This window comes from Siphateles boraxobius, unplaced genomic scaffold (assembly GCF_051911475.1).
Source record: "Siphateles boraxobius isolate OS27281-9 unplaced genomic scaffold, OSU_SipBor_1 30, whole genome shotgun sequence".
In the NCBI taxonomy this organism is placed as follows: Eukaryota; Metazoa; Chordata; class Actinopteri; order Cypriniformes; family Leuciscidae; genus Siphateles; species Siphateles boraxobius.
In genome coordinates, this window is record NW_027508920.1 from 13,475,379 (window position 1) to 13,502,647 (window position 27,269).

At 38.3% G+C, this 27,269-nt stretch overlaps 1 protein-coding gene and 1 long non-coding RNA gene across 7 annotated transcripts; one reads left to right on the top strand and one right to left on the bottom strand.

The window, feature by feature from the left end:
* Positions 1-1,211: 1,211 nt before the first annotated feature.
* LOC143757452 (uncharacterized) lies at positions 1,212-1,763 on the bottom strand. Its single transcript, XR_013210543.1, has 3 exons — positions 1,676-1,763; positions 1,543-1,575; positions 1,212-1,449 (listed from the first exon to the last, which is right to left on the bottom strand). It is a non-coding gene; the product is annotated as an uncharacterized LOC143757452 (long non-coding RNA).
* A 2,840-nt stretch (positions 1,764-4,603) lies between these two features.
* Positions 4,604-25,521, top strand: vwa7 (von Willebrand factor A domain containing 7). 6 transcript variants are annotated; one of them, XM_077248261.1, is made up of 19 exons: positions 4,604-4,691; positions 7,088-7,316; positions 12,643-12,817; positions 14,459-14,737; positions 15,361-15,597; positions 16,115-16,211; positions 17,059-17,187; positions 17,569-17,764; positions 20,503-20,678; positions 20,866-20,978; positions 21,109-21,225; positions 21,574-21,777; positions 21,905-22,031; positions 22,681-22,833; positions 23,012-23,104; positions 23,212-23,489; positions 23,563-23,699; positions 23,882-24,041; positions 24,616-25,521. In XM_077248261.1, the coding sequence occupies exons 4-19, from the start codon at positions 14,507-14,509 to the stop codon at positions 25,216-25,218; spliced, it is 3,051 nt and encodes a 1,016-aa protein (XP_077104376.1). In that variant the 5' UTR covers positions 4,604-4,691; positions 7,088-7,316; positions 12,643-12,817; positions 14,459-14,506; the 3' UTR covers positions 25,219-25,521. The 6 variants fall into 6 exon arrangements, with proteins under 6 accessions (XP_077104376.1, XP_077104375.1, XP_077104373.1 ...); XM_077248260.1 differs by lacking the exon at positions 12,643-12,817 and having other exon boundaries at positions 4,611-4,691; XM_077248259.1 differs by lacking the exon at positions 12,643-12,817 and having other exon boundaries at positions 4,624-5,288.
* Positions 25,522-27,269: the final 1,748 nt, after the last annotated feature.

A 27,269-nucleotide genomic window follows, 5' to 3' on the forward strand; every position in this document is an offset into this window, starting at 1 on the left:
TAAATCACATGTAAAGTACTTGGCTATCATTTTAACTGTAATGTAAAGGGCTTTTACACCACTCTTTTTCTCTTATAATTACCCTCAGATTTTAGGGATAAGTTATGGGCAGGGTTAAGTTTAGGTGTAGGGATAGGGTTAGGCCTGTTTTTGAACAGGATTGTTGCTCCAGGATCATCAGATGATCCAGGAACATGTCATAATTGGCAAAGTTACGGCAACATTATGGGTACTAAATGTTTGTCACTACATTCGTTAGTACGTGCTACTGTACTTAGGTGGGTAAAAAAAATGCATTTCAGCTAATTGCATTTCATATAAATTTTAACTATAATACATGTTCATTTATTTTTTAATTAACATGCAATGTAGTCACTGAAAACATTTGTTTGCATGTAACTATTCTTTTAAAGTACTGTACATTATTTATGTAATAACTCAAAGGTACTCTAAAGTGTACTTCTTTTCACAAAGGTATATTCTCTCACTAAACTGAGTAAATCATACTAGTAAGAATGCATGGCACCGTTTACAGCCTTATAAACACATTAGCTATACAAAAAATGTTGTTCTTCCCCTCCCATTCTTACCAACTATCTGAAGGTTGACTTTATTATTTCGATCAAGTCTCATTCCATGGTAAGGGAGAATGTTTAACAAAATAGCACAACTGTATGTTCCAGCATCTTCCATCCGGACCTCTCTGAGGGTGAATGTTGTCATCGTATCTTTTGTGTCCCAAATATTGACTTTAATAGGCTTTTCATTTTTGATGAGATAAGCCAAAATCATATTCTTGGACAGGTTTTTGTTCATAGGATTGGATGTTGTACAGTTAAACTCAGCATCACTTCCCACTGCCACCTCAGACTTTAGCAAATGTATCTGTAAATTAAATAAAGATTCTGTAGAGAGAAAGGGAACACTTATGGTTAATGTTTAGCATGACTTTTAATACATTCCAGGACAAAGGGTCTAAAACAAAAAGAAAAACACAATTTCAAACATTTCTCTCTCATTAAAGGCAATTTTGTACAACGGTGAGTCTATTGTGGTTAATCTGCACAAGTGTGTTTTTAACATGTCTCATCTGTTCACAGGAACCAAATACACTCTCAAATCTAAGCAGAAATGTCATACATCTTACCGATCACATTTAGGAAGATGGTAGTATAACCATCACTTTGGTTATTTCCAACTGCTCTTCAGAAAACACACAGCTGTAGTTGCCCGAATGCTCCATTTCTATTCTCTCTATTTTAAAGGCGATGTCTTGTCGAGTGGGTCCGTTTTTCATATCTATAGCTTTACCATCTTTACACAGATATACATAAACTGCCTTTGCCTCTGACTTTGTAAAACCAAATGTACTGCAAGTAACCTCCAGTCTACCACCTTCTGGTACTTCTGTATTTTCACTGAAAATCTTAGCTTTTTGAAGCTTTTGGCCTGTGAAGGAAATGAGACGTTTGTTCATCCTAAAAAAAGTACAATATTACATTTACTGCAAAGGTGTTTATTTAGTGCACTATTCAAACATACCTTGACTTTGAAGGAATAGATTCACTGAGATATCTAGGAAATAATAATAATAATGTATCATTAAAAAAAAGCTCCAGCATTTCTTTAGATTTAATTTATTGAATATTTCAGATTTTGTAATTTCATTACTTACATGCAAATAGAAACACACCAACCATGGCTGCCGATCAAGATTTCTTTGACTTTTCTTCTTTTACAATATAAGTGAGTTATTCTTAGCTTGCAGTCAATACACTGTTGCAGTGTCACTTCACTTAGAACAGAATAGGCAGTGCTTGCACGTATCATGCAGTCATGCAGTGAAGGCGTTCTAAAGCCGGAAACATTGTCAAATAGTGCTGACAGGCATATTTTAAATCTATTTTAAATTTACCTCACATCTGATTTTTCTGATGGATATTCATTATTCCTCAACATACATTTCAAAATACTATGAGCATATAGTTCACATCCTTCCGACCGCTATTTCTATGAATACAGTGTGTAACACAGCTGATCCGCACAGATAAATTGTACTCTTTAAGAGTGATTATTTCGCACAGTAACATAGTTTTGTGATGTGTGGATAAAGGGTTGATGCAGAGTAAAAAGAAAACAAGAAAACTAAACCAAGGTAGTTTGTCACCACGCATCCTTAGTATCCAACACACAAACCACTATGATGATGACTACATTAATTATGGCATGATAATTATGGCAGCTGCTTTCAAAACAATGTAGATTTCCAGTAATAAGCAACATTTCCCAGCGATGATCAGTGTAGTGCAATCAAGCGTTGCTTTATTGTCATATATGTATATCAAATTCAACTTCACTGCAGAGCACACTGAGGTAAACACACACACACACACACACACACACACACACACACACACACACACACACACACACACACACACACGTTTCACTATATTAGTAAACAGGAAATTGCATATTTCCATTGATTTCAGGTTAATGATGTTTCCTGTTGCCTGGAAATATCAGGAAAACTTTTGACATTTTAACATAAAGAAAAAAAAAACATACTATCAAAACATTTATAAGCTTTTTTCCTCATGGTGACCAAATATGTCCCCACAAGGACAAGGATTTCGAATATTGCTATGGAGACATTTCGTCCCCGTATGGGGTACACCTGAACACGGTTTACATGTTTTATGAGGACTTTCCATAGACATAATGATTTGTATACTGTACAAAATGTATTTTTTATACTCTAACCCTACCCCTAAACACAACCCTCACAGAAAACTTTACATTTTTAAACATTATTTGTATGATTTATAAGCTGTTATCCTAATGGGGACTAAAAATTTCAGGTATTGCCATCTTTGTGGGGGTATTTTTCCCCTTAACTAGGGTTTATCAGGACCACACACACACACACACAGCTCTCTCTCTCTCTCTCTCTCTCTCTCTCTCTCTCTCTCTCTCTCTCTCTCTCATACTGTATTTACACTATAAAAATGATTGCTGTGATTATTTATCACAACTAAAAATTCAACATTAGAATAAGAAACAATGTGTTGTTTTAACTTAAAAAAAAGTATGTTTTCATGCTTGACTTAAAGGGACAATGTCTAGGAATTTCTCCCATCTAGCGGTGAAATATTATTTTGCATTCAAATGAATTGTGCTCTCCAGCGCCTCGCTTTTTCAAATGTGTGTTTCATCTACGGTAGCTGTTATGTGCCAAAAAGCTATGACCCGATGTTTTCTAATAGCACTTCGTCGAAATGAACGAAAACGCGTTGTGGAAACTTGTTGGCCTAGTACTACTTGACCCTCTCTGCTATTATAGTTTTTCCAAATGGCGGAACGACATGGAAGCCTCCGTGGACCTACCCGTCACATGTATATAAAGATTATTTTTATAAATGATTCTTTTACGAGGATAAGTCAGACCATTGGCAGAGGTATTTGTACACCATTGAGGACATATTTATGAACAAAAATATTGATTTTAGATAATAAAATACCTAAAAAACTACACATTGATCCTTTAAAATATTAAGTTTAGTTAACTTTAGTTTAATTAAGTTGGACATTTAAGTTATCTCAACAAATTTTGTAGCAACATTTTTTTTAGTTATTATAGTCCATATATCACTAAATGTCCTAAATATATCACTAAATGTCCTTCTCATATTACTTGCAAAAATGTGCTTTGATGTGTTTGCCTGCTAACTTGTGGAAGTCTATGGTTATAATGCCACTTAGAGGTCAAAAGCAGCAAATACAATGTTCCCTCATTGTGGAGGATGAGTAACATATGTATGTTCGCTTAGAAAGTTCTTGTTAATGATCAGATTCCAAAAGGTTTACTGATTTAAGAAGGTGGCATTCCAGGTCTTTTTGTACCAGTCGACTCTTTTGAGTTAGATCTAGATCTATCTGTTCAAATTTGAGGTTGTCTCCTAAACAATAATAATAATAAATAAAAATTATTTTGAGGCTTGACAAATACATTTCAAAGTAATGTAACAATGAGGATTGATTGATGATGCCAGTTAACCATTAGGAGTGCTGTAGATGAGTATCTGTCTGGATGTGAAAGAAAGAGGTAGGGGAAAAAGTTCCTCATGCTTGCTAAACGGTTTGATTGTCCATTTTAAGTTGCGAGCCCTACTCTTAATTGTCAACTTGGATGGTACAGTAGCTTCACCAGTGCTGTTGCAGTGCATGCAATATTTTACGTACTGAATTGCATTTAGTAAGCAATAATCTATATAAACATGCAGCCATAGGCCCTCCAAAGGCAAAACTCACAAATTACAAAAGATCCACAATACAAAGGAATTTTATCCTTCCAGCCCTCCTAAAGCCTGAGTCTGAAGTCTAATGCCAGGAGAGGGGTTGGTTAGCAACACGTCTTAAGTCTTTCACCATGAAGTGACAATAGAAGCACTGGGGGAAGTGAGCATGGTGTGTGTTTTCATGTCAAGCAAAAGACAGGACTGAAGAGCAGGGAAGGGGGACAGAGTAGCCCTTAATATATGCAGCACTATTGTGTGGAGTCAATGCAGCATGCTAAAATGGGGCAAGTGAGGGAGAAAAAACTGTAGAGAGAGAGGAGAAAGAAGACAAGGAGGGAAGCACATGCAATGAGGATATGAGTCTCGTGGACATCCATCTTAACCAGGTTGCAGGCATGTTTCTTTCTTTTTCTTAGCTTAGGAGCACCTCCAGAATTTCACAAAAACAAGAGTCTTAAAACTTGGGTAACACTTTATTTCGATAGTCCACTTTAGACATTCTGCTAACTATTAGTAATTTTGTAACTACATGTCAACTAACTGTCATTAGAGTATTGGTAGACTGTCTGCTTAATATTTGCTAACACTTTATTTTGTTGGTCCCCCAACATATATTCTACTGACTATACGTAACTTGGCAACTACAAGTTGACTTATTCTACTAACCCGAACCCTAACATCTTACCATAACCTAACAGTCTACTAATACTCTAATGAGAGTTAGTTGACATGGAGTTGAACATTTTCTTATAGTGGACTTTCGAAATAAAGTGGAACCAAAACTTGTTATTCAGCTTCTGTTATTCAAAAGACTGCACATAATGTGGTGAGGACACTAATTGCTTTCAGTCTGTGTGTAAAACCACATCATGTGCACAAGGCATTTCTGATTGCTGATTGGAGTTTGATTCTGTCAATTGGTAAAATGCATGAAAATACAAGCTGAAAAAAAGCCAGACTGAGACCACAAAAGGAAAGAAGCCAGTAGAGGTAAGAAAAAAACCCTGTGTTTTATATCTCTTTTGTGATTACATAATATGCGTATTGGTATCAGCACGCTATAAAAATCTTAGAAATTTATGGTTGCATTTTGGCAAAAATAAATCAACAATTTAATCAGCAGTTGAAAACACAGAGCAGGTGCATGAAGCCACACCCAAATCTATCAAAAAAAATAATTTAATTGTATGGTTTTATAGTGAATGTTCTGCATGGTATTAATACTCCCTTACGAAAGGAAAATATATTTACCAAAATATTACTTGAAATATATTGTAATATATTATTTTTCCAATATATTATATATTGGAAATACATGGAATAATATATTAATGATACATATATTATACAATATATTATATATTCATGTAATTGCAATACATTGCAAAATATGCAAAAAATTGCCGCTTTCCATATATTGCAATATATTGAACATGAATATATAATATATGTGTTTATATATCGTAAAATATATGCAATTTTATATTTATAAATATCCACCATAATGTATTCTGATTTATATGGGAAAATGTATTGATAATATATGTAAAGATATAGTGTCACATGTGTTTAATATATGGTAGAATATATTTTAAATATAGGTAAAATTATATGGAAATATATGTACATATATATATATTGTAAAATCTATGCGCAATAATGTGTACATATATGTGAATATGCACATATAATGTACATATATGTGAATATGCACATATAATGTACATATATGTGAATATGTACATATAATGTATCTACATATATTGAGATATATAGATGTAAGATCTAAAATATATGAATACTTAATAAATATGCAACCTGCAATATATGTGCAAACCTTTAAACCACTTAATATCGTGTTCAAAGTCATTATTATTAAAATATAGTAATTATAGTCTACTCTTAATGGTCTTCAGCCAATCGTCAAAATAACCACAGGGTCTACTCTTCAGCACAATGGTGACCCCAAAAACTCAGACATACCAGAAAACATTTTAAATTCTAAAATAATAGAACATTAAACACTAAAAGATCTCCCACAATATTAATATTAGTTTTCCTTTATTCAAAATACAGTTTTTACATAACATTTTCTATACTTTCTTGAGCTCTAACACATCATTGTTAATGTTTAATTCAACAATATACCAATATAACCATTAGTATAACTCGTTCTAGTTAATAACTACAACAATACACCAATATAAAACTTTGTCAACAGATAGATTAGAAAAATAAATAAATAAAACACTCAGATTTGTCACTCTTCCAAAATTCTTACCCCATCCATTCATAGTCTGCAATTTTGTTAATCAGTGAAAGCACCTTTGGACTGACTGTTGCTTTCTTGATGTGCTCTTTTCTACTTTTGATCCCTTCTCCGGGTTTATCTTGAAAAGGCATCTGTCGAATAAAAAAAGGAAAAATAAAAAAGAAATCTCAGTAATAAATCATGGACTGTATAATATGCTCTTAATATATTAGCAATAAAAGTAGAAGAATAGTGGGAAAAGTCAGTCACTCACACGCATCCTCACATACACTCACACACATTCTCACATACTCACTCTCACCCACATCCTCTCATACTCACTCTCACCCACATCCTCTCATACGCTCACTCTCACACACATCCTAACATACACTCTCATACTCACTCTCACACACATCCTCACTCTCACTCTCACACACATACAACATGTATTTATTATAGAGTCCAGAGAAATTTACAAAAATTTACAAAATTTCACAATCTTGTGATATTTAATACCTTGCTGTCTTGTTTTTAGATTTCGTTCGTGTAAACATCCATACGCAGCACAGAAGTCCGGCATCATCCATGAATTCAGCGTTACCTAGCTACTTCCTATGACAAGACCCCTGTTCCAAGATGGCGGTGGTTTTGACGCATGTTAAGAACCCCAAGGCGACATCTAGTGTTTATATCTATGGCTACTTCCTATGACAAGACCCTATTCCAAGATGGTGGCGGTTTTGACGCATGTTTAGAACCCCAAGGCAACTTCTATTGTTTATATCTATGGATTGAAGTTATGAGGTTTGACTGACAGGTCCAACGGAGTCAAGCGGTTTAGTCACAAGCTCTTTTTAATACTTTTCATTGGTTAAATAACGTTACTTTAAAACCCCATAGATAGAAGTAAAGAGTGATGTAATGATGAACGTATTCAACCTTACCTCGGAAAACGGCCATTTTTAGCTTTAAGACTACATGCACCTACGACTAATATAACGTTAACTTAATTACATATTACTGGGCAAGTGGAATATATACGTTATATCATCGAAAAAAAATAGTGCTATTCGTGGTCGGCTGTTTGGCAAATGAGTTCTCTCAGGTGGAAAAATAGTTGGTAATAAAATGCAACAGAAATCCTAAAAATTACAAGACTTTGAAGTAGGACTTGGCTAAAATCAAACAAAAAGAAGAAGAAAAAACTAAGTAATACGGTAGCCTACCATCAACCAAGACCTGCATTTTAAACATTATCAAGATTTTAATTAAATTTAATGGCCCTCATCCAAGTTAAAAACACATCGTCAACACGATTCGAAACGATAAAAAAAATGTCCAAATGTAAAACTCACATATAGTAATGATGAAATTAGAAAATATGCATTTTACCTGCCTATTATTGCTTCACATCCAAGATTAACGGTTGAGATGAAGGTCCAAGGTCCTCGCTCCTGTTGCGCGCGTGGCTGTCCCCATAGACATCATATAGATAGACGCCCTATCGACCGCTACTGCCTATTGGCGCGGACGAGCCGTGGGGCAGCCATCTTAAACCGCTCACCCACTCCGCTCAGTGTAATCTGTTTGGCAGGTGCAATGAGCTGCCAGCGCATTTAATTAATCATATCTCACTGAATACCGAACTGATTTTCACGCGGGTTTTTTTGCTGCACAGGTCATACACGTAGCTATGATACAGGACACATTGAATATTTTACTCACAAAATACAAACAATTGTACAGTATTGTTAAATGTTAAATCTTACTTGTGAAAAGTAATCCCCGAGTGATGGTCCGCCGATTTGAGCAGGAATATGCTGCACAGTGCTCTGGCATCTACTGCTGCTATGCAACGCAAATAGGAGTATGACCGGTTTAAGATGGCGGCCGCATTTCTTGCGCCACAGCGGCCAATGGGGAATCTAGTCTCTATATGATGTCTATGGCTGTCCCACCACTGTGTGCTTAGAAGGAATTGTATCCTTGCGCCAAGGCAGGAATTCCTTCAGTTTGGATATTTAAAATCTCCATAGCTGTCATTAAAATATCAGCGTACGTAAAGAAATAATGTATTATTATATGATATTATATAATATTATGAGGAAAAATGCGTAATAAAACACTGAACGCAGCAGAACTACTTTGACAAGCGGAACAAGATGTGGTCGGTCGCAGAAGTGATGGAACTGATTCTATCGGATGCGTCGTTAAAACGAACCGGTTTAAAAACTGATTTACCAGGCTGTTTTACACAGTCAATGACGTACAATGTTATATAATCAAAGAACCTAATAAATAAATAGTGAATAAACTTATCTTAATTAACGGACCAATTTCATAAACCATGTTTCTTTCTCTCTTTTCATTCCAAGGTATATAAATGCTAATCTATTAATTAATATGTTATATTACATAAATATAAATGAAAAATCTGCTAAATAAAACAGTAAAATTCTGTAAAACTACAGTTTATATATATATAGCACATATTGTTATGTGGCTGCAGGAGGTGAACCGAAATGCAGACAGAGTGCGATGAACAGAAGGTTTATTGGTAACAAACAAGAAAACAAAACCCACAAACAAAACCCACGAGGGGGCAAAATACGGACAGGACAGGGAAACTTAGACTGACAAGACTAGACTATGACTGTACGAAAACAAACTATACTACTAATAAAATGTTCACAATGACACGACCTTCCACAAAGTACTCACAGGTAAGATAAGCACGGAGAATGATACACGCATTGTTTGACAATGAACCGACACAGGACAGCAAACACAAGGGGATTAAATAGGGAACACTAATGACGAGGACAGGTGAAACTGACTAGACAAATAATGACAAGACGAGGATAACAAGGGGGCGGGGTTACATAACGACAACACAAGCACATGGGCCAAGCAAAAGGCCATGTGCTTGTACGCAAAACATGGGTCTGTCATGATTCTGCCACAAGACCAGAGAAATCAAAAGACATGATGGCAGAATCATGACAGAACCCCCACCGTAAGGAGCGGCTACCAGACGCTCCTCAAAGGGAAACTAAACACAAGAGACCGTGACATGGATAAAAACCAACAAAACATGGAAAACACTAATAAAGGCATACAAGAAAAAAATAACAGGGTTGGGATGGAACAATAAAAACATCAAACATGGCAGGGGAGGTGGAGCAATAACAGAGTTCATGGGGGGGTGGTCCAGGGTGGATGGGTGTGCCGGGGGTCTTAGGTCCACGGGATGAGGGCGGGGAACAAAGAATCCGGGCAGGCTTGGAGGGAGACACAAGGACGAGACTTGGGCAAAACAGTCCGTGCTTTCGTGGTGACAGGGGGAACAGTCCGGGGACTAGTGGCGACAGGGGAAACAGTATGGGGACTAGTGGCGACAGGGACGAATGGGGAAACAGTCCGGGGATGAGACATGACAGAGGAGACAGGGGAAACAAACGGATGACCGGAGACAGCGGGGACTGCCGCAGCAGGTAGTGGAACAGAGACAAGGGGATAATCAGGCGGTAGGGGGGGCGGGAACAAGAAGAGAGCTCTCAGAGGTAGACCCAGAATCAACGCTCCAGAACTCCGATTCGGTGAACGCCATAGGCTCTGAAACTGCACCCTCGGCGGCAGGCTCGGGTGCAGCGCTCTCGGCGGCAGGCTCGGGTGCAGCGCTCTCGGCGGCAGGCTCGGGTGCAGCGCTCTCGGCGGCAGGCTCGGGGACTGAGGACAAGACAGGACGGACAGGGACTTCGAGCATCTTGACTAGACACAACAAATAATCAGACAGGGTCCTGGCAGCTATGATGACAGGCATTTCATGTTGTGACGAAACAGACTGCAAAACTGCATCAGCCGCTCGATCGGCCGTGGCTCTCATGGCAGGCATCACTGCATCAGATCTCGCCCTCTCAACCGCGGGCTCAGGAATCGCGCTTCCTGGCGGTAGATTCAGGACAAGCATTCACAAATGCCGCCTCAGGAACAGCGGTCACAGCTGCAGACTCAGGAACAGTGCTTAGCGTTGCAGTCTCCGGAACAGGGCTCTCAGCCGCAGACTCTGGAACAACGCGTATAGTTGCAGCCTCAGGAACAGCGGTCGTGGCTGCAGACTCTGGAACAGCGCTTACAGTCGCAGCTTCATTAACAGCACTCGCGGTAGCAGACTCAGGAGAAGATGGCGATGGGAAACAGGAAGCTCCCTTCTCTTTCTCTTTGGCCATGGGGCAATGGTCACAGCAGGGGTCGCGATCGGCTGGCCGGGCTCAACGGAAGACGAAACGGGAACAGGGAAGACAACTTCTGGTTGGGTGAGGTCAGATGACGATGACTCCGAGGGGAAATCCCAAGAAACCCGTCTCCCTCGTTTACCACGGAGGTCAGCGGGTGTGGAAGACGCCTCTGGAGTCGAAACGAGGTGAGCCTGGTTCTCTAGCGTGACCACCGCTAATACGCGACCCTCCGGGATCACGGGCAGCATGTCGGGTGAAGACGACATGGTGGGAGCCTGCGAATCCTTCCATGACAAGCAGGCCACCATATCCGGGAACGGGCGGCAAACCAGACTCTCCCATTCAGCAAGAGAAGGCAGAACGTTTAGGCCCTCGATGAGGTATCGATTTACTAGAATCTCAGGCAAGAAGAACCGCGTCTCCTCCGCGACCCGGGTGTACTGTCTCAAGGTCCGTCCACCCTGGGAAGGAAACGGAAGCTTTCCATTCCTGGAATCGGAAATCGCCTCCTGCCACCAATGTACAAGATCGTCAGGATGATCGTCAGGCATACTGTCTGCTGGGTTCTGTTGTGGTCGGTTCATTCTGTTATGTGGATGAACCTAAATGCAGACAGAGTGCGATGAACACAAGGTTTATTGGTAACAAACAAGAAAACAAAACCCACGAGGGGGCAAAATACGGACAGGACAGGGAAACTTAGACTGACAAGACTAGACTATGACTGTACGAAAACGAACTATACTACTAATAAAATGTTCACAACCACACGACCTTCCACAAAGTACTCACAGGTAAGATAAGCACAGAGAATGATACACACATTTTTTGACACAATGAACCGACACAGGACAGCAAACACAAGGGGATTAAATAGGGAACACTAATGACGAGGACAGGTGAAACTGACTTGACAATAAAGACAAGACGAGGATAACAAGGGGGCGGGGTTGCGTAATATGTATGTGTCATGATTCTGCCATCATGTCTTTTGAATTCTCTGGTCTTGTGGCAGAATCATGACAGACCCATGTTTTGTGTACAAGCACATGGCCTTTTGCTTGGGCCATGTGCTTGTACACAAAACATGGGTCTGTCATGATTCTGCCACATATTGCAGTATATTAAAGCATATAAAGACAAACTATTACATGTAAAAATATAGTGACTTTTTTGGTCTTGATTGCAATATATTTGTTTTATATGTATCAATATATATACATATATGGTCTATGCATATATTGCAATATATTGGAAAATATAAATATTAAATCCCATGTATGGAAATATATTGCCTAATATATCACATGGTATTGTAGCGTTTATACGCCCGTATAAATATAACTAATTATTATTCATAACGGATTGTGATCAATAATTAATTATTTAATTATTTTCAGAATTTACTGTAGCAGAATCAATAGTATGATCATTTTATCAGTTCATCCAATGAACGGAAAGCATAAACAATTATCAATTCTAGGAAATATTATATCTTACTGGCCAAGAAAGACTAATTCCCAGCTAACAGCTAAATTTAGAAATAATTCAAGGGTAAAAGCATAGGTAGCTTTAGATCGCAGTTCAAGACAATAAATCTGTAAGCACATAACACAAGACAATTATCTTTAAAATATAAAAAAGACTTTATTGATTATCCTAGAACATAAAACTAATATCTAACACAAACACACGCACACAAACATTCATACGAGTTGCAGAAAGAAAGAGAGTGAGGAAAGAAATGAGTTTTAAGAGCGAGATGGTGAAATCCCAAGTTTCTATATGCACTTATAAGACATGACCTGAACGAACCATCAATCATTAATTTAACCCTTCTATCGTTTCTTAGGCGGGTTATGCAATTTTATCAATATACACCAGTTCAGCTAAGAGTCTGGAGGCTACTTGCTTGTCCTTGCGTTGCTTTTGGGGATTCCTTTTTCGTCGTAAAGGGGGTTTCCCGGTCCGTTCGTTTGGCTGATCTTCTCGTGTGCCTGGATAGATCTTGGACAGCCAGTCACGTGGTGTGTTGGCGCAGATTAATGAAAGTCTTTGAAGTTGGAAGCTGGTTTTGCAGTTGAAACGTTAAAACGAAACTGCAGCAAAACTTAACTTAGAACCGAGACTTTTAACGAGAAAATAAAGAAAAACTTAGGAAAGAAAGAAAATTGAGACGAGAATAGATGATGATGGCTTGATTGAAGCTGTTGAACCCGTTCTTCTGATCTTAATTTGGGTTCTTTGTCTCTACACGTCTACATGGTTACTATAACCATCGTCTTCTGCCGAGACCTTCTTCGAGAGAGAGCCGCCCGACTTCTGTGCTATTCATCTAGCGCATTATTCTACTAAAGTCCTGTTCGGGTCTAAGGTTTTAAACTCAAGTGTTTTGTCCCGCCTCCTGGAGGAATTTGGAATTCGGACAATAAGATACTATATGGTTATTTGAGAAGGGGATCTTTTCTATCCCCCCCCCCACCCCTTTCTCTCATCGTGAAGCATGTGTTATCTGTGGTCTGCTTACTCATCAGCTCGAACAGAGGATTCAGTTTAGACATAATTTCCATTTTAAGAACATAAACATTTTTACAAAGATTTCAATCAAGCCACCTTCTGAATTAATAATATGAGCATAATGATAGGAAACACGATACACTTTCATTCACACAGGTAATAGTTACAACTATTAGATGACTTATATGTGATTAAGCATAATAGACACATACAGGGGTCATAGACACAATATAGAATTATGTAGTTGAACGATGTTTGATTATAAGTTCGTCAAGAATTGTTTTGTGATGATTGTATGCATTTTTATATGAAAAGTCTCTTGTCTCTGTGGTTTTTAAGAGGTCTCAACAATGAGGTCATTCAAAGGTCTTCAAGAAGGGGGAAGTCTGTTTTACATCTCTGTCATGGGACCTTGGTCCTTAAGAAAGACGTAGTCTGTTAGTCGCAGGGGTCAGGTGACCTCTTGATAGGGCCTCTTGTTTCACCATTTCTGAACAGATCTGTTTTGCCAAATTATAAAACATTGACAACGTTCTTCCTTTAGTTAAACAATAAAAGGTCCTTCCGGTTGCAGATTCTCTGGAGCCTATGGCTCTGGGTCTGGTGATTTGATTCTGGAATGTGAAGACTCTTTGTGGGATTATGTATGAACAGTCACCTAAAAGCTTCAATTGTGTTGTGAGCAATTGTGCTCCAATGGACTGCAATATATTTTTGTTTCATAAGGTCTGTCATAATAATAAACTTGATTTTACATTAAAAGTTGCATCTCAAAGCGCTTTACAAGAACATGTAGATAAAATACATTCAAATAGGTAAATCTTTTTTCTTATCTTTTTTTACCTATATCAAAAAATGTAAAAAAACAAAACAAAACAAAAAAAAACAGACTAATCATGTTAAGCAAGACCAAAAAATAAGACCATACATTTGGTTTCAATATATTAATCAAAATAAGATTTTATTTTTATGTATTTATTTTTGCCGTTTAAATCCTTAAGAGTAAAATAAACTGAAATTGAAAAAATTTATATGATATATTATTCTAGCTGGATAGAGTTGTGTGTGTATGGTAAAACAGTGCACCACATCCTGTATATCAACTGCTTGTTTGAGCCTTATGGTATGCTCTGTCTCATCATTCTTTGCAGGTGTGATGTATCTTTCTAAAACAGTTCAGGTGTTTTGACCGGTGTGAAATGAGTGAAGTGATGGACTCCTCGGCTTTGACCCACCTGTGTGCCCTGGTCCTGTTCATCTATATGCCAATTTGTCAAGCCTTTCTGCCCAACTTCTGGTCACGTGTACTTACGTTGTCCTTGGATTCATACACCCATCAGTACATGACAGAACAAGCTATACTCAACATCACAATGGAAACTATGAGCAGAATGGTGGAACATCAACAAGATTTAAATAATGAGAAGCTGGTAGGTTTTATGCACATATGCGATTTATTTTGCACTAGGTGACTAAATAATGCATGTTGTTAACCATTGTCTGACAAATTGTTACATTTCACATGCCAGAGTTACAGGATGAGAATAAGTTTAGCATAGATATTTTCACTGCGTGTTGTGAATGTAATTTACATTCTTTCAAATTATTATTTTTTGTAATTATATTATTTCACACATTTAAGCAAATAATTTCGAGCGAATGTGATGTGATTAAAATCCATGAGCCCAGAAGTCTGTAAGTCATTATTAAGTAGAATTAGTGTTATTATTTTTTATTTTTTTATTTACAAAAACATTAAAAACAATTAACATCTCAAGCACCCACAAGGTTGCCACATTTTAGTTTTAATCACTAGGTTATATCATAAAAAAAGCTAGATTGCCTAAAGTTTCATAAAAGTTTAGATGTTATGCTTTCAAATTATATCACGTAAGAATTTATCTTCGTAAATGTGTAATTTTGTAAAGAGGAGCAGATTTGACAAATCACATGTTTGTGCGTGTACAGCGAAAGTCTTACTAGCCAATGGCGATTTTAAAGCCTTTGTTTGCATTGAGTATTGCATATAGTCTCACTGATCTTTTTGTTCCAGTATACTGACCTTGGTCGGGGGTTTTGGCATGCTGTGGGTGAGGTTGCAAGCGCTAACGCTGCCATGGATTTCCTGAGTGCCACGCGGTCTGATCCAGTGTACCACTTTGACTCTGAGAGGGTAGAAGGAGCCACGCAGATGCTGCGAGAGTTCTGGGGCCAGACAGTGTTGCTGACCCAGGCTAAAGAGTACCAGGGGGCTAGACGTAGTCTGGGCCAACTTTTTCACTCATTACAGGTTTGCTAACACATTCATGTAATAGCAACACTGTTTTTGATAAAGGTGAAGTGTGTACTTCTGCGCCACCAGTGTCACCAGTTGGAATTGTAAAAATATGTACTGTTTTCAAACAGGTTTCTAGGATATTCCCACCCCAATCTCATGCCATTGGTGGAGCCAATGTTGTGTCAGGAGTTTTGTTTTAGTGCCAAAGTCACAATATTCACAATTAATTCACAAATAAAATATTATGTCGGAACTATAACCTTGAGGGTAGTGATCCAACAAATATGCAATTGTGCTTCAGGCGAGTCAACCCAAGTTCAAGTTCATTCCCCTCTCCTATCACGTACTGTCTATGTGTCAACTGTCCTATCATAATAACGATCAAAATTGTAACTTAAAAACTTTGTAAATTTAAAACATATAAAAAGATTACGAAGCTCAAAATGTAAAACAAGATTCTTGTTTAATCAGAATATTGTTAGCAATACAAAATATATTAGGCAAACTCTGTGCCTATGTTTTTGTGTAGGACTTCTACAGTCATAGTAACTGGGTGGAGATGGGTCAGCAAGAAGTGTATCTCCACCTTCTTCACCCAGAAGAGCCTTCAGTTCCTGTAGCCTCAGGTGAGTCCTTCATAAAATCATGAAACAGTCAGTCTTCACCTTAAAGGGATAGTTCACCCAAAAATTAAAATTCTGTCAGTATTTACTCACCCTCATGTTGTTCCAAAACCCGTAAGACCTTCGTTCATCTTCGGAACACGAATTAAGATATTTTTGATGAAATCTGATAGCTGGATCACTCCTCCATACTCCTCCATAGGCTTCTTCAGGGATTGAAACTTGCCAGCCCCGAAAAGTCATTAAAGACATCGTTAAAATAGTCCAAGTGACTACTGTGGCTCAATCTTAAGTTTATCAAGCGACGAGAATACTTTTTGTGCGCAAAAACAAACAAAAAGTCTAGTCAGTTACCTTAGTATGATTGCTTAGAGCTACGTCACACGTAGTTTCACTATTGGCCGACTCTGGTCATGTGAGTGATGCGTGTGACGTACAACAACAGAAGCTTACGCAATTATACTGGTGAACTTACTCGGGGCCCAGAGAGAAGGAAATAAATAGTTGAAATAAAGTCGTTATTTTTGTTTGTTTTTGCGCACAAAAAGTATTCTCGTCGTTTGATAAACTTAAGATTGAGCCACTATAGTCACTTGGACTATTTTAACGATAACTTTAATGACTTTTCGGGGCTGGCAAGTTTCAATCCCTGAAGAAGGACTAGTATGGAGGAGTGATCCAGCTCTCAGATTCAATCAAAAATATCTTAATTCGTGTTGCGAAGATGAACGAAGGTCTTACGGGGTTGGAACAACATGAGGGTGAGTAAATACTGACAGAATTTTAATTTTTGGGTGAACTAACCCTTTAAATCTTTTATTGTAAATAAATAAATCTATTTTGTTTTCAGTGGACACCCCTACCTGTGCACAATGCTACAGATTTAGCTGTTACAGCAATCTCCTGGAGGAAATGATTCGTCAGACAGAACCGCTACTGACTACTGGCTATTTCAGCACTTACCCTGTCAAACCGCCAGGTATAGGCGTCAACATGTACTGTAGCTTGAGTGACTAAAACATGTCCTGGTCGCATTTCACCTCAAAATGAAAATGAAGGCTATTTTTAAGATAATAAGATTTTGCATTGTGACATTTTTTCCTTTTCAAAACCTTGTTAGTGTAATGTTACTTTTAAGATTTTATTTACGTACTTATTTTTTATTTTTTTATTTCTAATACCAACAACAAATATGATTACTGGAATGAATAAATATGCACAATTGGATCCCCTTATTTGTAAGTCAGTTTAGAGAACCATGTCTGCTGAATTAATAAAGGTAAACTGAGTTATGATTCATTCTGATGATTTGGTAAGTTACTTATAAGAAAAGCAACATGCATTGTCTGGCTATTTAAAGGCAAGTGCAGTCACGGTGGAATTCTGGACAGTAGTCGTCACCAAGGACCTGAGGGCGGAATCAACAAAGACAGCACATCTCCACTGTTCTCCCCTCATCACTTCCTCCATAAAGAAGCTGCCCATCTGGCTACCACAGCAACCCTTCGAGTGCTTCAAGACCTCCACAAAGAAGTGGGATCCAAAAGCTTCCTCAGGTCAGAGGTCACTTTAATTTAACTTGAATATTGCTTAAAGGGATCTATATATGAGGCAAGAGAGGAATCTGTTTTACTTTAGACACCTCATGTGTGACACAATTCAATTCACATTTGTTTGTATAGCGCTTTCCACAATAGATATCGATTTAAAACAGCTTTACAGAAAACGCATGTGTCTACATTACAATTTAGAGTGTTCGGTTATCATAGGTGACCGTGTCCAAGTTACGTATTTCAAAAATGTACATATACAAATCATGCAGCTAACAATGTATTAATTTAAACAATGTATTAATTTAAGGCAGTAACAATGAGCTAATTGAAGTAATGAATCCATGTTGTGAACAAATGATTAGGATATATAGAAAAATGTAGCATTGTTGTATGTTGATTCAGAGTTTGCTTCATTTTGAAGTCATCACAGGAGTTCTCGCGGCATGTCTCTTCACAGTTGTTGAGGCATCTAAAATCTTTATAAGAGGCGCGATCTAAACTGGAGCTGGCATACTCTCTCGTTACCTCGGGATGGGCATTCTGAGATAAAACAGAAAAGGAAATGGAAAATAATTAGCTTAACAGCTGTTTATAACATTAATCAAATATAATCATGTGCATTTGATCTCATATAACTGGAGTGCAAGGTTATGAGATGCATTATGTGAATGCTTGGCTAAAGAGAGCCCTGACCATTATTATTATCAGGAAGGCTATTCCAGAGTTTATTAGCCAAATGTGAAAATGCTCACCCTTCTTTAGTGGACCCTTCTTTAGATATCCCAGGACCTAGGTACTACCAGAAGCCCAGAGTTTTGGGTGGTTAAATACACAGGAGTTAACCCACTAAGGGCCTTAAAGTTCAGTAGCAATACTTTATAATTAATACGTACCGTAATAGGTAACCAGTGATTATAAAATTTGTGTTATATGATCATATTTTTTTAGTAAGAACTCTAGAAGCTGCATTTTGAACTAACTGTATGTAGCGTGGTGGTGGAGGTAAACGGTTGACAAATACCAAATCGTATAGTGGTAAATAAATAACAAGCTGACTACGCAACCCCTATTCAGAGAGAGGGGAAATAACTACCCAAAGTAAATAGGTTAGTAAATAGCACACAGGTTCGTTACCATGGAGGGCAAAGAGACGTGGATATCAGTACAAAAGTTAATTTATTAAGTTCACATCAATAGGTAAAACCTTCTGGTCCATGTAAGGCAGAATGTCACACACACATGACTCGTACCACACTGTTCATCCACACACACGATAAACCAGAAAATAAAATAAAATAACTGTTAAGATGGCTGAGGCTCACCCGTAGTGGGGTAGGCTAACTAAGCATCTAATTCAAAAGCCACACGCACACACACACGCCCGCCCAGTGAGGTATAAGTGGTTACAAGCGGCAAACCACACTAAGTGCTTAAAGTACCACCACCAGAAGGCAAGAAAAGCTAGCCTCCCAACCCGGGGTCCATCAGCCTTAAATAAACAAAAACAAGATTAATGAATACACTAAACAAATTATTCTAGACACAACTAATAAAAAAATTCAGAGTGGTTGGTGATACCAAATGCTCACCACAAGGGAATACTAACTTGTAGACAAAACAAGTTCACCAATCACATGGCAACAAAGTTGCAACTGAACACATTGCACAATAATCGACATCCAAACTAGCCAAAGACAAAGTAAAGAAACATACAACTTAACACACAGGCAGCCAATGATAAAATGAATGAAGGGCGAGCCCACGTACACAACTTCGGCACCTGCAGCGGTAAACAGATCGATGGTTGTAGCGGTGAAGACATACAACAAAAACAGTAACACAGCAGCAAAACAGCAGCGCAGTCTAAATGGATTTTATGCAGAAAACGATCAGCCCAACGTCCACATTAAGACGGAGAATCTTCAAAAGAATCAATATCCTGCTAAAAACATAAGGCATCAGTTGATTAGCTCAGTTAAATATTAGTTGAAACTTTAAAAGAATAACTTTACATACCAGTTGATCATCACGAAATTGTATAAGCGTGCGGTTGCTCACAGCAGCGTACACATAAAAACAAAACAACTGAAAGGAAGAGCACGTAGATTATTGCAAGTCTTAGATTATTACCTATAGCCTACCTGGGGGAACGGAACAGCCTGCACATCACCGCGGTGCTGCCAACCAAACACCGCCAGCATTGAATGGCGGCGCGCCTGCAACAAGGGGCAGAGCTAACAATGACGCATCACCAGGTTGCATAAACAGACTTTAAATAGGCCAGGGACAGCGGCCGATAGGCTGTCACATCTATCACTCATGTGACAGCCACAAATAAAAGGGCGGGGTCTAACCCGCTCTGCCACATGTAGCTTGTTTATTGAGGATTCAGGACAACCACCTAGTAATGTATTGCAATAATCTAGTCTAGAGGTCATGCATGCATGAACTAACTTTTCTGCAGAAACAGAAATCAAAAACAGATAGCTTAGCTATATGTTCCTTAGCATAGCTATATGTTCCTTAGCATAGTGATGTTTCTGAGGTGGAAGAAGGCTGTTTTTGTAACAAGAAATATGATTCAATATGATTTAAATATGATGACACCTCTATTTAATATTGAGTGCATGAGAAAAGATTGGTCTGTCTGTGAAGTTTTACTTTCCTGTTTCTAGTTTTGTGAAACTGAGTTGTCCAAAGATGCAAAACACATAAGTGATGAATTCTGTGGAAACCTGTAGGCTTTTCAGTGTCCAGCAGCCCCCAGCATTGGTCTTCGTCATTGACACCACCGGCAGCATGTTTGAGGAGATCACAGCCGCACGTCTCCGAACCCTCTCCATCATACAGGCTCGTGAAAAGAGCCAACGCACTACTCTGCCTGGCACCTTCATTCTGGTGCCTTTTCACGACCCTGGTTAGAGTGATATCTTCTGTCTATTATAATCACATTAGAACACTGAACAGAACCCTAATCTCAGTTAGTAAACGTTTTGTCACTTCAACAATATGTGCCACTGGCATATGTAAAAAATATAAGAACAATTATGTTGTATTTATATTTAATTCTATGTTAAGCACACTGATGAAGAAGTCTGTTATAGGTTTCGGGCCAGTGAGGGAGACAGATGACCCTTATCAGTTCATGCAATACATGGAGGATCTGATGGCTCTTGGAGGTGGGGATGAACCAGAGATGTGTCTCTCTGCTCTTCAGGTAACCATAAAATTGAGGTCTGACATTCTCTGACATTCTTAGAAAACACTGAACACAACTAAACACAATTATTTACAAGTGTGTCTCTATCTGTGTGTGTCTTATGTGTGTGAATGTGTCTGTGAACCAGTTGGCTCTGACCCATAGCCCTCCGCTGTCAGAGATATTTGTATTCACAGACGCCTCTCCTAAAGACCGTCATCTACAGAGAGCAGTCCAGGCTCTAATACTGGAGAAGCAAACAAAGGTAACACAAACACACAGGCACATTAAAAGCAATATACAGTAAATGCTGTAAATTATGCATTCAATAATGAAAAGTATTAATAGTTCAGTCTAATTACAAATTTACTATCCATTTCTACTTTGTGTGTTCTGTGTATTTATTAAAGTGTTCTGTTGTTTTCTTAGCAGCATGCTAATGCTAAACTGTACTGTGTCTCATGGGAGGAAAGCTAAGCATGTAATGCATATTCCAGATCAGTCATTTATGAAGTTCCATTTCAGCTAGGAAGCTGCCTTAGAAAGCAATTGTCTATGTAGGCAACTATGTTCAGGACAGTGTTTTCATCCATCTAATCAATACATGTGCTAGGTAAACTTCTTACTAACTGAGGATCCAAGCTTCAAAGGAAGAGAAAGAGGGAAAAGAAAGAGAAAGAGAGAAACTTTATCTCCTGGTAGATTCTCTCTGTATTCTTCTCTTTCATCTATATCTGGAGGAATAACCATCTTCACGACAAACAAAGACATCCACAAAGTGTCAGCCATTGTAGAAGACACCACTACCTCCAGCAAGGTACAGTCAATTGGAAACACTAGATGACCAAAAGACCATAATTTCTGCCTGTTTCAAGAATTTTATACAGTCCTGTCAGGATTCTGGATACAGGATTCTTCATAACCATGTTTATTTCTCTGAATAGGTCACTCTGCTTCACACAGCGAATGAATTGGATTCATCAAACTTCTTCAGAGTGGACAAAGCTGTGACGAAAGTGATGCTGCACATCACTGGTCAGCTCACACATTGTGAGCTTGTCAGTCCCTTAGGTACTCATACTAATGCTGAGAACTAAAACAGTCAACCAAGCATAGATAAATATGCTCCCCTGAACATTACCTCATCTTGGGTCATCAGTGGCATAGAGATAAGCCAATAACTTGCAAATCTTTGATGACCAGATTAACTCGTTATACATGCGGCCTGAGACTGCCAAAGGAAGTGAACACCAGGGACTCAGCACAAACAGAGATCCCAGGAGACTTGCCGGATACAGTGCAAGCTGACTTCTAGGGCCTTGTTGAATGAAAGTCTGTATTAGTCAAAGCTTGCATGTCAGAAGGTAGAGTGAACTCCAAAAACAAGTTTCCCAGTTTACAATTACCATACAAAAAGGGACCAATCTTTATATTCACTGTACCTTCATTAAAACACCTAAAGATAGAAGTATCCCTTGATATATCCCCGTTGATGCACTTTGTCTAATAAAGAAAAACACTTAATTCTCTCTCTGCTTCACTCAGTATCACCTACAGTGCATCTATGTACTGTCTTGTGCCTTTCTAAACAATTATGAAATTTCATATTCAGCCACTTCACGTTACAGTCTCCCGGGGATGAATCACTAAAATCAAATTGTAGTATTCGTCATTTGTAAGTTGCTCTGGATGATTTTTCTTATCTATCTTTCTCTCTCAGGTGCTCAACAATCTCTTCCTGGTACTGATGGCCCTCTAGCAATTTTGGACTCATCTAAGGGTCTATACAGAATAAGCCTGCTGCCTCCACTAGAGATAGGTATATGGCAGCTTTCAATAAAAGCCATTGGACCAACTACTTTCAGTATCCTAGGTAAAGATGCCAGTCCTAACTTTATAGAATTAAGTGAGTAATACGACTAAGTAACAAAAAGAGTAATGTGTTTAAGCCTTAACAAACATTTTTATTCAATTCTGTTTGTTGGATATGGCAAAATGTGTTTCAAATTTCGTAGAGTTTTTCCAAATTGGTATTAACCGATGTTCTCTAGGTGACAGCAGCTTGGACTTCCTGTACTATTTTGCAAAAGAATCTAATGAGACACATCCAGGACTAAGGAAACTTGAGGGCAGCCCTATAGCAGGTCTTTCTTTTTGTTCCCTGAGTCATTTGTGTAATTTTGAATTTTCATTGTTGTTGATATCTATACACTTCAAGTGACTATGTTCTTACCATCACATTTCTACTTAGAAGTATCAGTGTTTTTAGTGGTTGCAGTGACAGGCCTCTCACCCAATGAGGAGGCCTCATTCAGTCACGTGACTCTGTTGGGACCCAAAGGGGAGAGCCTGCAGAAGGTATTGCTGAACAACTCATCTTCTTATTGGTCTGGAGAGGAGTTAGTGGGCTACATGGACTCAGTTCCCAGGATGCCATTCACCATTCGTCTCTCTGGAAAGGATGGAAGGGGGAACCTGCTCGAAAGAGTTTCCACTGAGATGATTCAACCAACACACGTAGAGATACAGGTATTAGTGAATTTGAGAATAATGTTCTGGCAAAATGTAAAACAGCTAAATGAAAATTTCCCCTTGTCCCCAGGTGCTCTCTGCTCCACATCTTCTCCCAGGTCACAGCTCAACTGTGCTGTTTGAAATATTTAATCATGGACCCAACCGTCACTTCAGTCTTTCAGCAGAAGATGACCTTGGGTATCTCTCCCACCGAGACCAACAAAGGTGAGAATGGAAGAAAGACAGAGCCAGTTAAATGACGCAAATACTACAGGTTTTTACTAAAATAAGGTCTACCTAAATACTGAATGTTTATCAATGTTTATTAGTTTGGTTAAAGATTAATGTACTTTCATAATCCAGCCAGAGATGTTAGATAAGTTCCTTGCAATGATTCCTTTTTTTAGGCTGTTTATCCGTATAGGGAGCTCTGTGAAGAGGGAGGTTGAGCTAAGGACCCCTCAAACTGCTCAGACAGGCAGGGCAATCACCCTGACTTTGACTGTTCATGCAGAAGACTCACCAGACTCAAACTATGCTGTGGTACACCTGATAGTGATACCGGAGGTAAGAACCATCACAATGTTTTATAATGAAGGTCTCAGGTTCAAGTCCTGCCTGAGTCAGGAGTCATTTCTGTGGAGTTTTATTTTTCTGCAAGTTTCTGTGTGGGTTTCTCCCAAAATCCAAATACATGGATGAGAATTAAATAGTCCATAGGGCTGAGTGAGAATGTGAATGTGAATGTCTGTACCCTTTGATGGACTAGCTATCTGTTCATGGTGTTTCCCCTGCTTGTGACATGAGATGCTTGGTTAGGCTCCAGCAGTTTGGAGAATGGATAGAAGATTAATAGATGCTGTCCACATAATATCTTTAAGGGGAACTTATTCCATCCGATCACCAAAAATAACCAGTTGCGATGGTTCAGAAAAGTAAAGTTAGTTCTGATAACAGCTTTAGCAGCATTTGTTTGCAGATGTAACTTGAGATTATATTTTGACATCTAATACAATGACATTCATGCATATTTTAATGTGACTTAAGACTTAATTTTGTGGGTCTACTGTCTCATATGTGAACTAGCCTGTTATATTAAACATTGTGAATGTTTTTAAACATGGTCTTGTGACAATTCCAGGAGCCTGACAAAACTCCTCCGGCATGTTCTTCTCTGCAAGTGGAATCCTCCTGCCCCTCTCTGTGCTCTCAGGGCAGCTGGAAAGTCTCACTGGTAGCAAAAGACAGAGGTCACTCTGGACTGGCATCCATACAGCTGGCACAAGGAGAAGGCACCCTAATTCTGTCTGAAGTGACTACAGAGAGTAATGTACAACATTTTCCAAAACTTCATGAAGAGACCATGGGAGGTTTCCATCTCCCTTTGCTAGAGCCACAAAAGGACACCTCAGAAATCAGTAATCACCACCTTGGAACAAGAGCTGAACATGGACATCAAAGGCAAGAGGGAGTCCAGTTAGTTAATGGGGATCATCCAGTGAACATTAGTGAATGGACTAAGGGGAAGCCTGTAATGATGCATTATTCCTCAGGCTGCTGTGCCCCTCAGGCAGAGCTAGTATTGTGGGATAGAGCGGGTAATATGAGACGCTGTCATCTCATAGCCAGTCAGCAGAGGGCATTACAAGTAAACAACAGGGCTCACAGTGGGGAATTTACTTCACAGGTAGTTCTCATGGTGTGGGGTCACTCAGCATTGATTATTATCTATGATCCCAGATAAAATTTGCTTGATTTACTGTTTATTATGCAATTCTATATGGACACAAGACATACTAGTTTTAATACTAGTACACAAGCCACAGAAAATAAGAATTGCCACTCAGGGGTGGTATATTCTGGAAATTGTTAGGTCTTCACATGACACTTGTACTGTATTACTACAGTATGTCATTTTAGTACAAACTAAAACTTACAAGTAGGTTTAATTTAATGATTTCGAGATTTCACAATTTATAACATGTCAAATGGAGCGGTGTGTGCAATCCTTTTATTTTAGCTGCAATAAAACTTATCTTTTTTTACATATGGCATATGTCTGTTCTTACCCCTTTAGACGTGATGAAACATAATGTGAAATGGCCCAGAGAGAGAAATGAAAGACAATACCACAATATTTTGGCTAGGAAATCCTATTGTGTTACAGAAATTAGTTAATGAGGATAACCTCAACTTTCGATTCCCAAATCAGGTAACTTTCAGGGTATGTAAGAAGTGATAGCTACTTATTCTCTGAATATAACTGAGCTTATTTTTAGAGCTATACCCTTCTAAAAAAATCCAGCATAAACCAGTTTGAATTCTATATTGTCCAGGTTGGTTTATGCTAGTTAGAGCTGGAATAGTGCTGGCCTAGCTGTTTGAACCAGCAAAGATATGCTGCTCTCAAACACAACTCAGCTTGTGTATAACTTTCCCCCTGCACTCCAGCTTCCCATGCATACCATTATGCTGGTGATGCAGCAATGCTGGATTTTTCAGCAGGGTATTTGAAGATTCCAATAAAAAAGCTGTTATACCTATAAACAAAGTCACAGACATTTAGCAACAGGTAGTATTATGTCAGATTATGGCATTTCTATGGTATTCACCAACTATGAGACAGTTGTGAAACTGCAGAAAGTGAATGGTTTATAAGGCACAAATCGTCCATACATGACCATTATGCTTTTTCTAATGGTAGAGCTGTGAAGGTTGGTATCTCCTCCTAAAATAAGAACATCTCTGGTGTTTATTCTTAGTCTCCACTCTGTCAAGAATGACATAGTGTGTTGATTATGAAATCTGAGTTTCGAACTCTGGGTTGACTGAACTAAGAAGTTTTTGGCAGCAATTACTCTGAATAAGAAATGTTTTGGTTAATCAACATGGAGTTCAGATTGTATATATCAAGGCTATACAATTCCGTTCCTATAGGGCCATGGCCTGCAGAGTTAAGTTCAAACACTTTCAAACAAACAATCAAACTTTAATAATCAAGTAATCTTGAAGACCTTGATTAGTTGATTAGTCAAAACAGAATTGAAACTAAACTCTGATCTGCAGGTCATGGCCCCAGTGCTTTCTGGAATATCATCAGGTGTACAGTGATCAAATCAACAGATGAGCCATGAAGATGTGTTAGTTCAAATGCACATTCCGTGATCGATCAGGATAAATTGACAACCCACTCATTGTCATACTGGAGGAGGAGATTTCAGTGGAAAAAATAGATATAAATGAGTAAATAAAAGAAACAAATAATATATAAAAAAATCAGGAATACATTTAAAGGTACACTATGTAACTTTGGCCGTCTAGCGGTTAAAAAACAAAACTGCATGCATTTTGTGGAAGAACATTGAACAGATGAATATGGTTCATGGCAACACATGGAAATCCGAAAAGTATGTAATCTGAGCATGTAGTGTAAGTGCAATATTTAATGCTGTTGTTTTGACTAATTGGAAACACTGATTTTTTTAATTAATGACATTTCAGAAGTTGTTATCATGACGATTGCCAGTCTTATATGGTCTAACGTTGCATTTTGTTTTATATCTGATATTCTGGCCAAAGAAAGAGAGATTATCCTACTGCTCATAAAACATTCACTTCTAGGATTAGGAGATATTACTTTTAGATGGAAAGGATCTCAAGCTGACTAGCTGAAGACGTTACTGTAGTTATACCCATTTAAAGACACGGTACTTCCTTGAAAATAAATTCCAGCAAAGCGCTACAACAACCATGATGAAATACAAAATAGATAATGTTTTACAATTAACTCTGTTA